The 16127-nt window shown below is 41.3% G+C and overlaps 1 protein-coding gene across 6 annotated transcripts in view; it reads left to right on the top strand.

Moving 5' to 3' along the window:
• Nucleotides 1–16127, top strand: part of ube3c (ubiquitin protein ligase E3C) — a 231689-nt gene that overhangs the window by 115822 nt on the left and 99740 nt on the right. For all 6 annotated transcript variants that reach the window (XM_070881630.1, XM_070881632.1, XM_070881627.1 and 3 more), the window contains 2 exons: nt 6664–6768; nt 8422–8509. In XM_070881630.1, the coding sequence (XP_070737731.1) occupies nt 6664–6768; nt 8422–8509 (193 nt within the window). The remainder of the gene's footprint in view (nt 1–6663; nt 6769–8421; nt 8510–16127) is intronic.

The following is a 16127-nucleotide window of genomic DNA, read 5'->3' as shown; positions in this document are numbered from 1 at the left end:
GAATTCAAGAAAAATCATCAGAAAAGTTACATATATGGGGCAAGAGGACTTCAGAGGAAGATTACAATTTATCAAATACATTGGGTTAGGTTTGTCTGTGGATAACACCAGTTAGTGTATCAGTGCTATCTAGGATAATGCCCCTGGTAGTGTGGACAGATGTGGATCAAACAATTTGCCATTGATCTGTGTATGGTGATGATTTGTAGCTCTTGGAATCCTGTTTTGCATAGATCCTGATTCAAAGTTCTCTGTTTCTTATTAATTTTGCTGGAAAGCAACTGCAGGCTTCAATGCTGCTCGTGTTTTTTTTCTTCTATTTCTTAACCCAGAGGCATTGAAGGTTAAAATAATGCCTCTATTGCCGCTCTGGTTGAGATCGGCTAACTCAGCACAAGCAGAGGAGCATTCCTAGTCCATGTGCCTCAGCAACTCACTGCTTTAATCTGCTGGCCTAAAGATTTGTATGAGCCCATATAAAAGCTGTAATACAGCAGGTGCTGAGTATACTAATTTGATCTCAACACATTGGGCCCAAGTTTCCACAGGATAAAAAGCTGGCGCCCCTCCGAGCTGGGCGCCCGTTTTTCGCGCCTAAAACGGCGCCAGAAAAAAACCGCGCTATTCTCGAGCGCTTTGCAGCTCCTTGTCTGTTTGGCGCGGCGCCCAGGGGGGCGGAGCCTACACTCGCGCCGATTTTGTTAGTGGGAGGGGGCGGGTACTATTTAAATTAGTTTTTTTCCTGTTGGCAACGCTGCGCGTGCGCGTTGGAGCGTTCGCGCACGCGCAGTGTGAAGGAAACATTGGCACTCGGCCATTTTTGTAGTTCTTTGTAGCTGTTTAATTTTTGAACATTTTTTAATAAAAGCACATTGCCATCAGCACTGAGGCTACCCTTCTCACTGTCTCCTTCCCCTCCCCACCCTCCACGGCAACAAACGGCGGTTTCCCCTCCCTCCCCTCCGCGGCGGCAACAAACCGCTGTCTCCTTCCCCTCCCCTCCACGGCAACAAACGGCGGTTTCCTCCCCCTCCCTCCCCTCCGCGGCAGCAACAAACCGCTGTCTCCTTCCCCTCCCTCCCCTCCGCGGCAACAAACGGCGGTTTCCTCCCCCTCCCTCCCCTCCGCGGCAGCAACAAACCGCTGTCTCCTTCCCCTCCCTCCCCTCCGCGGCAACAAACGGCGGTTTCCTTCCCCACCCCCCACGGGAACGAACGATGGCTGAAGCACTTTCACACAGGTAGGAAGATGGTTTATTTAATCTTTTCTTTGCTTATAAATGTTTATTCAGGTTGGATTTATTTGTATAATATTTGTAGAAGTATAAATAAGGATTTATTGTAGAATTTAATGACGTCCCTTCTCCTCCCCCCCCCACCTCGTTCTGGACGCCTAATTTGTAACCTGCGCCTGATTTTTTAATGTGTAGAACAGGTTTTTTCAGTTCTACAAAAATCTTCACTTGCTCCATTCTACTTTCGTTTGGAGTACGTTTTCACTGTGGAAACTTTGAAATCAGGTGTCAGTGGCCGGACACGCCCCCTTTTGAAGAAAAAATTCTGTTCCAAAGTAGAACTGTTCTACCTCACGAGAACTGCAGAAAAAAAAAATGAGGAGAATTGCGATTTCTAAGATAGTCCGTTCTCCACCAGTTGCTCCTAAAAATCAGGCGCAAATCATGTGGAAACTTGGGCCCATTGTGTGGCTTGGGCTGAATGGAAAATGGTCACTGGAGGCCTTGTAATAGAAGTTGGGTGACCGAGCGGGCTGGATGGGCCAAATGACCTTTTTTCAATGCTACTTTCCTATATCAAGTTGCTATTTGGTGCACCTTGCCCTTTCGATGTATGTTCAAGCTGCAGAACAGAATCTGCACTTTATAATGTGAACTCCACCTGCATGTTTCAATTAGACGAGGGCTGAAGGATAATCAGTAATTGCGATCAAGAAAAGATGAGACCGTTGCGAAAGAAGTGAAATGAAGTGTTGAATTGTAATTGTTGGATTCTATAATGGTAGTTGTAAGTGTTACTAATAAGTGCGTGAAATTTCATTGGAAAAAAGATTGTAAATGACGGGGAGCAGGAAACATAATAGTCATCTGAAGCTGCTCACTTAAAGTTGGCATAAAGGAAATGCATTTCCCAAATTGAATATTAGATTTATAGTTTTGTTTCCCAGTGACCCATAACACACTAATGTTCGGTGCAAGTCATCAACTATCTCTTCTATTTCTTTATCACTTCTTTTGTCGGTTCAGAACAAAGCTATCTATTTAATTGAAAGAAGTTAATTGAATGAAAATGATCAACTAAGCTTGTATTAATATTGCTAATGGAAGCTGCTGCTTGGCCGTGTTTGGAAAGAGATGTCATGCTGGAGTTTTGCAGGCACCCATTAATGCCTGCACTTAACCTGATGGACTAATTAAGGAATGCTTATTCATTCTACAAGTCAGGGATAGCTGCTATTCAAACCAATCAGCTTATTCTTTATAATGTATTGCACTTAAAGAAAGCTGTTAGTACTGGCAGGGATAGTAACTGATGATGTTTTGATTGAGATGAATACAGTGTTAATATATGAGCAAATTTAAAATTATAATTGGGAAGGCCAATCATTGGCAAAATAACTTCTTGTTTTTGACTAATTTTAGTCAATTTATTTGTAGTAATTAAGTCAGAGTTCAATTTGATTTACAGCCCTTTCCGAACTTAATGCTGCTTTCTGCTTGGGAACAGGCTGTTCTTCTAAATTTTATAGTTATCATTCAAATCAGCTTGAAGATCACTTGGACAGATTCCTGGTACTTGCTGTAAATGCAGACCGTATGTGTTCCTTTTGCAGAGAGGCTGCAAGTCACTTGCTAATTGATATGGTCAGGCATTTACAGACAATTTGAGCCATTTATCATTTAAACACTTTAAATGACAGACTGATAAGGTAATATCGAAATCATAATTAATTGGAGTATGATGGGTTATTATTTCTTCCCTCCAGATTCAAGCACATCTTGTTTTTAAAAGTGGCATGACCATAACTGTGTGGTGTTTGAGCTACCCCTTAAAAAGTTGCTTTTAATCCAATGGCTTGCTTTAAAGAAGTAGTTTTCAAAATTCAGCTCTATTCATTTGTAGCAGTAACTTTTAAGCCTGTCACAAGTTGTCTATTTTTTGTTGTTGGAAATAGTCTAATTGAACATTAGCCACCAAAATACCATTTTTGGAAGTTGTCAACAGTTGTATTTTTGGGGATTATGTTCTGTATAGTTTTAATATTTTTTGCATTTTCGTTTGGATTGATCAAATGTAAGTTTAGTTGGAATTTAAACAGTTGATTCCGACTATGAGAATTCATCATAAGGCACTTGGTGCTGTATTTCAAATCCTGCTATATGCAAGAGCGTTGACCTTGCTGGAAAAAGAAAACAAGCACTGAAATGTATTTTTAGTTTATTATGTAGGCAGTTGACGCATACATTGGCTGACGAACACTATCTGAACAACTGGGGCTTATTCACCATAATGTCAGCACATTACTCTCCATGCTGCTGAATGCTTGTTTAACCAAAATATTGTAGCATATTTTTAAGATGTACTGTTTTGTGAATATCACTGTTAGATAGTTAAATTTTTTAAAAAGTGATCTTGCTCTTACAATTAAAATATCACACTATTGTATCACAGAGGATTGAAATATCCTTCTGTATATAGCAAAATTCTGCTAACTGAGCACAATACCATCCCCCAGCAGCAGCTAGGCTGCAGCTTTCTGTAAAATACATACCAAGGAGAGATTCAGTGCCGAGGTTTGGATTATTTTTGTCAGCACTGCTTTAATGCATATAATTATCTGAAACACTCTACTGGGTTTTTAAACTATATCTAATCTGTTTGTTCTTTATTCGTTGTTATTGCCGTAGCTTGAAATTTTTCTTCCGTTCTTCTCCCCCGGTCCCGCCTCCCCTTTCCGAGACACACATATTAGATTATGGTTCCGCAGACCCCAGAAGCCCTGCGGTACTTTGCCAAAGTAGCCATTTGTCATGTCTGAAGATAATGTCATCAGACTATTTATCTACGGATGGTAACAAACCTTGTCCTGTCCTCACCTGAACTTAGCAGCAGGGGTCACAGGGTACTGATCAGCAGTGGGAATTCATTTGTTCCTGGGATGTGGGCGATGCTGGCAAGGCTGCATTGATTACCCACACTTAGTTACCTTGAGAAAGGGGATGTCTGGCCGCCTTGAACGGTTGCAGTACTTGTGCTGCTGATAATCCCACTGTGGTGTTTGGTAAGCAATTCTAGGATTTTGATCCAACGACTGACTCTTTTGTCCCTACTTCCAAAGCGGGAGTATGGAGGTGTTACAGTTCTAGCTCCATAAATGTCAGTCTGACTAAAATAAACTTGACACAGTTATCAACCAAAGTAATTGATACATCCAAGAAGAATATGTTTCTATGAATTCCCAAAGTTAGCTGTGTTCTTCAGCAAAATATCTTTGTTTTGTATAAAAGCTCATCTAACAAAATAAATGAGAAGTTAATGTTAACTCAAATCCTCTCTCCAGATGTAGCATCAAAAGGACTTCAAAGCCATGACAGGTCCAGCCTATTGATATTTCATATTTCCTATTTTAGTTTCTGGCAAAAAAAACAGTCATGCTGGCATGTGCATTTCTTTTATGCCCTTGAAAAAATTGTTGTTTCTGACATGCTTTCAACAATAAATCTATGACAGTATCCATTTATTAATTTTCACTTGCTATTGCAGGTGACTGACCAAGCAATTTCTCTTGATTATTGAGTTTTGTGTTCAATTACATATATTGGGAATAGAATTTCATTCGATGAATCTCCACTTCTCAAGTAGTATGAATGGTACATTGCAGTACAGTTTACATGGCAAATCCATTTGTTGAGGTGAGGGGTGGGCTTAAAATCGATAACTACGTGCCAAAAGTTAACGTTTTAAAAAATTTTTTAAAAGCAACCTATCCTAATGGGTTAGTGGGTCCATAATTTGAAACTAAACTAGATACCCATTTAACAATTGCAGGTTTCATCTCCGGTCTGTAGAATTAACAAATCTCAGCCATATTAATTGGAGGGTGGGGGCAATCAACCACATTCTTGCTGTTGGTTGCTGGAAAGGGTGAGTGTGAACATTTGGTGTTTAGGAGCAGGCTTTGATTTATGATACTTGGTTTGGGGCAAGGGGGAACTGGAAGATGAAGGAAAACCATTTGGAGACAGTGCCAGAAGTTGCTGGTGAGTGTTGAATCATTCCCCAGCATATGTTAGCACCTGAAATAAAAACAGAAAATGCTGGAGAGTTCAGTGGGTCAGGCAGCATCTGTAGAGAGGAAACAGAGTTAACGTTTCAGGTTGATAACCCTTCGTCAGAACTGCCAAATGTTCAAAGCACACATTCTTAAGCAGCACTGAAAGTGGGGGGGGGGGAAAGAAAGAACAAAAGGGGAGGTCTGTGATAGGGTGAAAGGCAGGAGAGATTAGAGACATAAAAGGGACGATAGGCCACATTGAAATGGTAATGGAAGAAGTTAGAAAAAGGTTACTCTAGCTAGGGTATGAATGGCGGAATAATGACCAGCTTTCCATTGGAGACAGAGAAAAAAAACATAAGCTCGAGGCGGGGTAAGGAAACTGAGCCAAAGCTGGGTAGAGGTTATCTGAAATTGTTGAACTCGATGTTGAGTCCAGAAGACTATAAAGTGCCTAAACGAAAGATAAGGTGCTGTTCCTCGGGCTTGCGTTGAGCGTCATTGGAACAGTGTCGGAGGCCAAGTACGGAAATGTCTGAGTGGGAGTGGAGTGGAGAATTAAAGTGACCAGAAGCTCAGGGTGTTACGTTGCATTGGTCTCCCCAATGTAAAGGAGACCACATCGTGAACAGTGACTGCAGTTATCTAAATTGAAAAGTACAAGTAAATCACTGTTTAACCTGGAATGAGTATTTGGGGCCCTGGATAGTGGGATGGGAGGAGGTAAAAGGGTAGGTGTTGCATCTCCTGCGCTTGCATGGGAAGGTGCCGTGGGAAGGGGAGGGGCTGCTGGGGTGACTGCGGAATGGACCAGGGTGTCGCGGAGGGAGCGATCTCTTCGGAATGCTGAGAGGGAAGGGGAAGATGTGATTGGCGGTGGGATCATGCTGGAGATAGCGGAGGATGATCCGTTGAACTTGGAGGCTGATTGGGTGGAAGGTGAGAGCAAGGGGAACCCTGTCGTGGTTCTGAGAGTAAGAGGAAGGGGTGAGAGCAGAGGTGCGGGCAATAGAATGAACACGGTCGAAGGCCATGTTAACCATGGCGGAGGGGAATCTTCGGTTGTATGTGTTTACACCTTTTGAGAGAAAACAGAAAAAAATTGGTTATTAAGTGATTTTGTGTATTATTTAATCTCTGATAGATAGCATTCATAAACTGCCTGATCAACAGTTTGCTGTTATTATGCACTCTTAACTCAGTTAATTTGTTCCTTGCGATCAGATTTTTTTCTGCATTTCATTATTGAAAAGGCCCACAGTCCTTGAGTAACGCGAGGTGTGTGAGTGAAATAAGCCCCAAGTGACCTGTGCAGAAAACATATATTGTACAATGCTATTATTTAAGTCACTTGTTCATGCTTCTTTCATATAGGTGATCTCTAATTTAGTGAAAATGCTGAAGTCGAGAGACACAAGAAGGCAGTTTTGTCCTCCTGATCACTGGCTTTCTGATCAAGTTAATATCAGAGCAGATAAGGTGTGTATTTCTCATCTGGATGTATAGGAGATGAAGTGACTTTCTAGAATGTAATTTTAGGATTAAAAAGAAGTTATTTCCCAACATCAGAGGTTAATAAATAATATATGCGTAATCAGGTTTTGTGAATTAGGTATCTTCAAGATGTGCCTGACGCATGATGTTCAGAGTGAAGTGAAGCAGCTGTGGCAGACTCATCTAGTGTCTGATCCAGGCAGGATAGCAGTACTCCAGAGCGTAACTCTTGTTCACTAATGAAAACTACACCTGTCACTGAGGGCTGCAATTCTTCCCACTCGGCTCCAGATAACCCTGAAAATCAATGCCTTAATGGATAGGCTGGTCTTCGCTGCACATTAATAGAAATACATAGAAATTACAACACAAAAACAGACTATTTGGCCCAACCAGCTTGTGTTGTGTACCCTCCGTGCGACTAGTGGATCCTAATCACTTTTACCCACTTGGTTCTCGTATCCCTTTATCTTGATTGACTTATAATTGAATTCCATTTTCCACCTTTTTAGCCCATTCCCTCACCTTATTAATATCCCTTTGCAGTTTACTTTGGCCTTCATGAGAATTAACTAAACCTTCTATTCTGGTATCATCGGTAAATTTCAACACCACTCCCTTTAACCAAATCATTGATAGATACAGTGAACGGAAGTGGCTTCAGAACTGACTGAACTGTGTGCGATATTACTACCTACTTCTAACCACTGGAGAAACTACCTTCAACTCTCTCCTTCCTTCTAACCAATTTTTAATTTGTTATCCTCCCCCAATTCCATACTTCTTGATATTCTCTAGTAATTGCCTGTGTGGTACCTTATCCTACATTACAACAGTAGCTACACTTCAAAGTACTTAATTGGCTGTAAAGCGCTTTTAGATGCCCTGCAGTCGTGAAAGCTGCCATACAAATGCAAGGCTTTCTTTTACCTTGTTAAATAAAGGCTTTTTTTAAGTTCATATAAACTACATCCACTGCATTTACCCCACTTACTATGTCTGTTACCTCCTCAAAGAATTGAGGTTTGTCAAATACAGTTGTTCCTTTTGAAATCAGTGGCTACTTCTAACTATTTTCTCTCTAATTATTTGGTAATTGTAGACTCAAATCTTCCCTACCACAGATGCAAAACAAACTGGCATGTAATTACCTTGATTAGTTCTGTCTCCCTTTTTAAATGTAGGTACTATGAGTAACATATTCTCCAGTTCTCTCTCATCCACACTCTGAGCCCTAAAATATAATTCCAAGAGCCATGGAAATTTCGTCCCTCAGGATCGGGATCCATTCCATTAGGCCCTGGTGCTTTGTTTCTATGTGTCTGACGCTCAGCTGATCAAAAAATAATGCTGCATGACATGATCATACTGTATAATGTAGTTGGAATTTAAACCAGCAGGAAAAATCTTGAAATACACAAAGTAATGCATTACTTATCTTAATTGCTTTCATTTTGCAGTCACTTCAGTTGTCAATACTGAATTGATTATTTGATGTGCCATTTTATTCTTTATAGAAAAATTGATTTCTCAATGCTGTGAGGCATTTAAAATAAAGATATCAATTATGAAGTTATTGTAAAATCCACAAAGGTTGTAAGACTAATGATTACTTTTGTCGGCATCTCTTAATACTAGGTCACACAGCTGTATGTGCCCTCAGCTAGACATGTCTGGAGGATGCGCCGAATGGGAAGGATAGGACCATTGCAGTCAACACTAGATGGTAATTGCCTTCTTTTTACTTAAGTTAATTGATGATGTCAGTATTTATCTCTCTAAATGAAGAAGTTTATTGCAGAATTCACTGTTTAGTCAATACAGGTCTGCAGCAACTGCTGTCACTGTTTTTATGAAAAGGAAATAGTAGAGTAAATACATTGTCCAATAGAAAACAACACAAACTATTTTTCCTGTACAAGTTTGAAAACTGACTGATACATGAACATAAATGATGTTGAAATAGCTAGGCTGAAGTTGAATGAATCTAGGAATTTTAGCACATGGGGTGTATAAAAGTCTAGTCACTATGAAGCATCAATGGACAATGCAAATACAATTCTGAACTATATAGTCAAAATAGTAGTCAGAGAAGAAACCTGTGCACTGCTCTGGTCAGATCTTGATGTATCCAATTCTGGTTACTGAGACTCAGACATTCAGGCTCTGAACGCAGTGCAGCGAAAAGTCAGGAGACTGATCCCTATTCTCCGGAATGAATTAAGACGAAGGATGTGCAAACTTTGTGCTTTTCAGCCTTCAAAAGTCCTTCGAGGACTCATGTCAAAGGTAAGCGAAAGGAAAATTTAGAACTGTTTCGCTTAACCTTTTGCCCTGTCTTTGCAGAACTACATTGGCTCTCTGTTCCCCTGACTTGTGGCCTCTTGTGCATTCTCTTTCCCTTTTTTTCACCATTGGTGACCCTTTGCTCTAGATTTCCCTCCCTCTGCGTCTTTCTGTCTTTCTCCTCTCTTTTCCCCCCACCCCCCCATCCTTAAAACTCACCTCTTTTACCAAACCGCTGGTAAACCATCCTTAAAAGCTCCTTCTCTAGCTCAGCATCCATTCTTGTCTGATATGCCTCTGTGCAGCACTTAGTACTTTTTTCTACATTAAAGGCACTGTATAAATGTAAGCTGTTCTTCAGTGAGTGATTAGCATTTGGAATCATAGATCACAAGTCACATGATAACTATCCCCCCTCGTCCTTCTCGACCTGTCTGCAGCTTTCGACATGGTCAAGCACTCCATCCTCCTCCAACGCCTCTCCATCGTCCTGCAGGGTGGGACTGCACTCGCTTGGTTCCATTCTTATCTAATTATAGCCAGAAAATCACCTGCAATGGCTTCTCTTCCCACTCCCGCATCGTTACCTCTAGGGTCCCCCAAGGATCTATCCTTGGTCCCCCTCCTATTTCTCATCTATCTGCTGCTCCTTGCTGCTCAGTTTCCACATGTTGCTGACGACATGTGGAAACTGGGGCTCTACTTGCCATCACTGACCCCTCCACGGTCTCAATTGTCAGACTACTTGTCCAACATCCAGTACTGGATGAGCAGAAATTTTCTCCAATTAAATATTGGGAAGAACAAGGCCATTGTCTTTGATTCCCGCCGCAAACTCCGTTCCCTAGCCACCGACTCCATCCCTCTCCCTAGCATCTGCCTGAGGCTGAATCAGGCTTTTTGCAACCTAGGTGTCATATTTGACCCTGAACTGAGCTTCCGACCATGTATCTGGGGCACAATTAGGATCACTTATTTCCACCTCCGTTACATTGCCCGTCTCAGCCCTTGCCTCAACTTGTCTGCTGCTGAAGCCCTCATCCATGCGTTTGTTACCTCTAAACTTGACTACTCCAAAGCACTCCTGGCCAGCCTCCCACATTCTACCGTACATAAACTTGATCGTCCTAAACTCAGCTGTCCATGTTCTAACTCTCACCAAGTCCCCTTCACTCATTACCCCTATGCTCTCTGACCTCCATTGGCTCCTGGTTAAGCAATGCCTCAATCTCCAAATTCTCATCCTTGTTTTCAAATCCCTCAATGGCCTCACCCCTCCCTATCTCTGTAATCTCCTTAAGCTCCACAAGCTCCACAACCCCCTGAGTTATTTGCGCTCCTCAAATTCTGCCCTCTTGAGCATACCTGATTATAATCGCTCAGCCATTCGTGGTCGTGCCTACAGCTGTCCAGGCCCTAAGCTCTGGAACTGCTTCCCTAAACCTCTCCACCTCTCGACCTCGCTTTCTTCCTTTAAGACACAACTAATATCTACCTCTTCGATCTGCCCTTATTATTTCTTATGTGGCTCGGTGTCAAATTTCTGTCTTATTACACTCCTGAGAAGCACCTTGGGACTTATTACTACGTTAAAGGTGCTATGTAAATACAAGTTTTGTTAAATCAATAGAAATTTCTATCGCAGTAGGAGGCCATTCAGCCCATCATGTCTGTGTCGGCCAAAAAAGAGCAATCCAGCCTATTCCCACTTTCGAGCTCTTGGTCTGTAACCTTGAAGGTTACAGCACTTCAAGTGCACATCCAAGTACTTTATAAATGTGATGAGGGTTTCTTCCTCGACCACCCTTTGGGGCAGTGAGTTCCAGACTCCCACCACCGTCGGGATGAAAAAAGTTCTCCAACACACCTCTAATCCTTCCACCAATTACTTGAAATCGATGCCTTCTGGTTATTGAAAAAAATGGAGTGGGTAGGGTGGTGGAGGTAAAAACCTAAGAATCATTTAAGAAACAGTTGTAGCAGAGCTGTAGGATTTTTCCTGAATGGATGGGTTGTAATGGACCAAATGGCTTTCCTTGTTCATATCTCTTTTTTAATTGTGTGAAAACAAAAATGTTCGATATGGTTATTATTTTATATTCCTTGTGAGTAGTCTGATTTGGAAGATTTTTTAACTTTGGTTTAAAGATACTGGATTAGTAAATCCATTCTTGAGTTGAATTGCTTTCTAATGAACAGAAAACTACAGTAAATATATGAAATTCAGCATTGCTATATGTAATACCAAATTTAATGAATCAGTCAGCAATAGGAAATAATACTTTCACATTCACAATGCAAATCGTGTATCTAATATTTATGCAATATGGAGAATGTTTGTCACTCAGTTTCTTATAAATTTTACTTGAATTTTTAGTAGCTTTGGATAAGTTTTCATGCGTGTACGTACGCCAGGTTCTGAAATACTTTCTTGTTAGAGCAACCATGTCTTTAATGTTAAATGACTTGAATTTTAAATCTAGTTCAGCTAGCAGTACAGTGTGAAGCAAGCAGATAACAATGTGTGTATGATTTGTTTAATGCCACTTGACTCCATATGGAATAAACCCAATTAGTGTGAAAGTACTGTTGAAGCACATATGGCTGTGTTTGTTTGGCCTTTTTCATTTACTTAAATGGCAGCCACTAGAATGATAAATAGACTGCATTGACCAGTAGAGAACATATTTCTTGTAAAAGATAGAAACTAGATGGTGAAATGCAGATAAAATTGACTAATTGACCAGAATAATTGAGCTCTAGTAGTAGGATAGTGGTTTAGCTTTGCTGTACAGGCAGTTTTTGTTTTAAATGCTTTTAACCCTTTGTGAAAGAACAATAAACATTGACTTAATAAAAAATATCCACCTGATAACTAATTTCTACCAGTTTTTGTAGTCAGTGTTCATATTGTGATTATACCTTTATTCTTGCATAGTACATAGCATTGAATGAAGGTAAAAGTTCTATTATATGGAGACATATCACCACAATTAAAAATAATTTGTTCTCTGCAAGTAACTTCCATAGATTGGCATTACTTTCCTATACGAACGTAATTAATGGCCCCATGCTTGCCTATAAATCCATTTTTTCCAAGTAGTCTTGTATTGCCTCTGATTCCTAATTCTTGGGTGAGTAACAGCAGACAGTGTATTTAGCTCCATGTAATTATTTTCTTTGTTTGTTCCTGCTGGTTGTAATCAGGATGCTGTACTTAGAAAATGGAGTTTCTAAGGCAGAGTAGCAGTGCAGTGCTGCAGCGTTGGGCTTCCTGAGTTTGAATCCCACTCTTGATATGGTCATACTGTGACATTCTGCAAACAAGATTTTTTTTCCCCTCTTGGCCTTAGTCAGGGTATATGTGGAAGAGAATGAACACTCACTTGGGCCAGACTACTTTTCTGAGAGATTGGAACACAGGTAGAACATAAGAAATAGGAGCAGAAGTAGGCAATTCGGCCCTTTAAGCCTGCTCCACCATTCAATAAGGTAATGGCTGTTAAAAGAAAAAACATCTGCACTCTGGATTACCCTTCCAACTAAGGAAGATATGGCAGCTTGCTGACACGATGTTGCTTTCTAAGCTTTCAGGCAGCTAATATGAATGACAAATTTGGGATTTTGTTTGGTCAGATGCTGCAAGTGCATAAATGCGTCACTCTAGGACTGGGTGTGAACACAATGGTTTATTTTTCTGTTTGTGTATGTATTTGTTTTTAAGCTATGATGGTGAGCAGGGATAACTATGCCCACAGTGGTGACTGAGGTCAAGTGATCCAATTGCTATGGCATCTCTATCCAGATTGACTTTGTTAGTACAGGTGCAGCGTCGAGAATCCGGAATGTTCCGGAATCTGTAAAATGTTCCAGAATCCAGACCTGACGACCCTGTCGACGCGGGGCCCCGCTGCTGTCCAGCCTCGCCGCCATTCGCCTTGCCCCACCACTGCTGCCCTGACCTCGGGCCTCCTGGCCGGCCCGCCTGACGACCTCACCTCGGGCCTCCTGGCCGGCCCGCCTGACGACCTCCTCTGCAGGGCCCCGCCCAAACACCACCTCTGGGGCGGGGCCCAACAACCCGACATCCTCCTTGGTGGGACCGAATGTCCCGGACAGCTATTTGTTGGGAATCTCTTTCCTTTCCTTCCCCCCCCCCCCCCCCCCCCCTTTCTGACGTTCCAAAATCCGGAAATACCCGAACCTGGACTCGGGTGTTTCTGGATTCATGACGTCAGAAAACAAATCGAAAGCCCAAAATCCGGAACGGCCTCAGTCCCGACGGTTCTGGATTTTAGGCGCTGCATCTGTAGTCCACCGAAAGAAACCAACAATAGAGCAGCATGGGACTACATCATCATCATCATCATCATCATCATCATCATCATAGGCGGTTCCTTGAACGAGGATGACTTGCTTCCTCGTGAGTTTAGATGTTTCAATGAAGGACCTGTTTTTCTAGTCCTGAACTCCAGGGGTGGAAGTTGCCTGTGCGTGGGGTATCAGACTCATTTTTATATGGTGAAACTGATTCAGCAAAAGTTATTCAAAGAAATGAAGATAAATCATGTTGTACTTGTATTTAGATTTTATTTACTGCAACCTGTCACCTTTATAGCTTGAACCATCGCATCAACATTTGGAGCAAATGACTGGGCTGAAGCTATCTTGAGTATCAAGTTCAAGTTTGTGTCATAAAGTTGAGTACGTGGTTTAGACCTGTTGATATGCATTACGCCAAATAGTTATTCACACGAGTGTGATCCCAAATATGAAAAGTATTCTTGATTCAAAGAACTTAAGTTTGGGATAATTTGGTGTTGATCAAGCTTAGAAATGCCAATATCAGAAAACTTGTCCTTCAGCAGAGTGTGTCACTGCAATTCAATAACTTCCATTGGGAGTTGCTCTGGTATTTCATGCACATTGACAGAAAATGGGATGCTGAAAATTGCAAACGCTCCTTCGTTTCTGAAGTCACGGTCATTGTTCACAAACCTTTCTCAGTTCAGCAATTTTGCACACGTAATGTTTTGTGGCACAATCACATTGAGTCCCAACAGTGTCATGTAGTGACTTCAAGGTGAAAAAATGTGTCCAATTACCCTGGGAAAGTTGCTTCTCCCACAGCTGAAACTTAATCTCAAAGGCGCAAATATTCTCATGGTAATTTGTCACTCGGTTGCGCAGCTGCATTTTTCTATTGAGCAAGTTCAGGTGTACCGTAGCAAGCCATTCGTTGTCCTGCAATTCAGTAACATTTTTCCCTTTCTGATCCAAGTACAAGGATCTCACAAGGCAATTCAAAAAAAGAGCTTCAACATATCTCTCCGACTTAGCCACCAACCTGTTGTGTAATTATGGCAGTCCAGTGAATTTCACAATCTTTCAACTGAGGTTAAACTGCCAGATATCGAATAAAATTTACAGTTTTAATAACGACATCCATAGGATTATATTACTACACAAAGCTTATTGATACAAAATGCAATGAAAACTACTAAACTGGTTTGGGTGGATCGCAATGTTCCCCCTAATTTTTTTGGAGGTGCACAACCCATTCACAGTTTCAGGCACATGCGTGAAATTAAACATTCAAAGCTTGTCCTGGGCTGCGCATTTTGAAATTTGGCCTTCAGTTTTGCCAAAACTCCAGCTTTATTGTCCACCATTGAAGGTGGCCAGATACTCTGCTCTTGTCCAGTCCACATCCAATTTGCCCAGAGTCCCGACCAAGTTACTGAGGTGGTCATTTACTGTTGTGGCTCTCAGTGGCGCTGATTCTACAAGGTCCCCTGTAATTCATATCTTCTCATCAAATGAATACTGCGAGCTGAGCCACGGCAGTTACATCAGGGCTTTTATCATTTATAATTCAAAAAGGTGCAAAGGGCTATGCTTTGTCCCAATGTTGACTCTTCAAATTATCAGTTAAATCACTGCAGTTCTTGAGGCGGAAAGGTTTAGGGAAAAAATTCCAACGCTTGGGGCTGAGGCAGCTGAAGGCATGGCCGCCAATGATGGTGATTAAAATTGGGGATGTGCAAATAGAGCAGGTCCTTCACAGTGAATGAAGTACTTCTGAAGTGTAGTTGCTGTTGTAATGTAGGGAAGTTTGGCAGCTAATTTGCGTACAGCAAGATCTCCGAAATTGCAATAAGATAAATGACAAGTAATTAGATTTTTTATTGATGTTGCTTGAGGGATAAATTTTGGCCAGGATCCTGCAGATGAAAGAAAGCAGTCAGCTTGTGCAATAGGAGCCGGCAGAAACTGGAAGATGGCAAAAATGGACAATTTATTTTTAATGTAAATTTTAGATATGCAAGTGTTTTTCTTTTAGCTATAATGTAAGTAATATTACTTGTCCTTGATGTGTTGTATTGCGGTTATTGCAGAGGAAGTGGTGCGTAAATAATGAATTAATAAGAGATCACATGGCTCCGGTTGGGGAGGTGTGTGGAATGTTTCAGTATAAGGGGTGTCACAGTTGTGTGAGGCGGACTGGTTGGGCTGGGTGCTCTTTGCCTTTCTGTCATTGTTCATAGATTGATATGTAACCTTTAGGGCTGTTGACCAAGGGCTGCGTGGCTCTTTGTCGGCCGGCACAGACACGATGGGCTGAAATGGCCTCCTTCTGTGCTGTAAATTTCTATGTTTCTACTTGAGTATCTCCTGTTCTCTATATGCTATAAAAGTAAACCTATGAAAATTGGAACTGGAACCAGTTCTGGGACTGGCCAGATGGAATGCACTGACCTCTTCTGCATTCCTATATAAAAATGGTAGTACTGATGATTTCAAACTGTTCAAGGGCCACTGATTTTGTTTGGATGCAGGAGGTTACTTTGCAGAGGTGTCCCTTTCCTCTTTGGTCTTGCCAATATAAAAACCAATGGATTTCTTCATAGTGTAAATCTTGAAGACATATTTGTATCAGTTGAGTTTTTTCATTCACATAATGTTTTCAATCAATAAAAGTGAAATTCACAGCTGAAATGATGTTTGGGATATAGGATATAGTTTAAAATGTTAACTTGAGAATACATTGATGTTTT

Source organism: Pristiophorus japonicus, chromosome 5 (assembly GCF_044704955.1).
Source record: "Pristiophorus japonicus isolate sPriJap1 chromosome 5, sPriJap1.hap1, whole genome shotgun sequence".
Taxonomy (NCBI): Eukaryota; Metazoa; Chordata; class Chondrichthyes; family Pristiophoridae; genus Pristiophorus; species Pristiophorus japonicus.
This window is presented reverse-complemented; position numbering and strand designations above follow the sequence as displayed.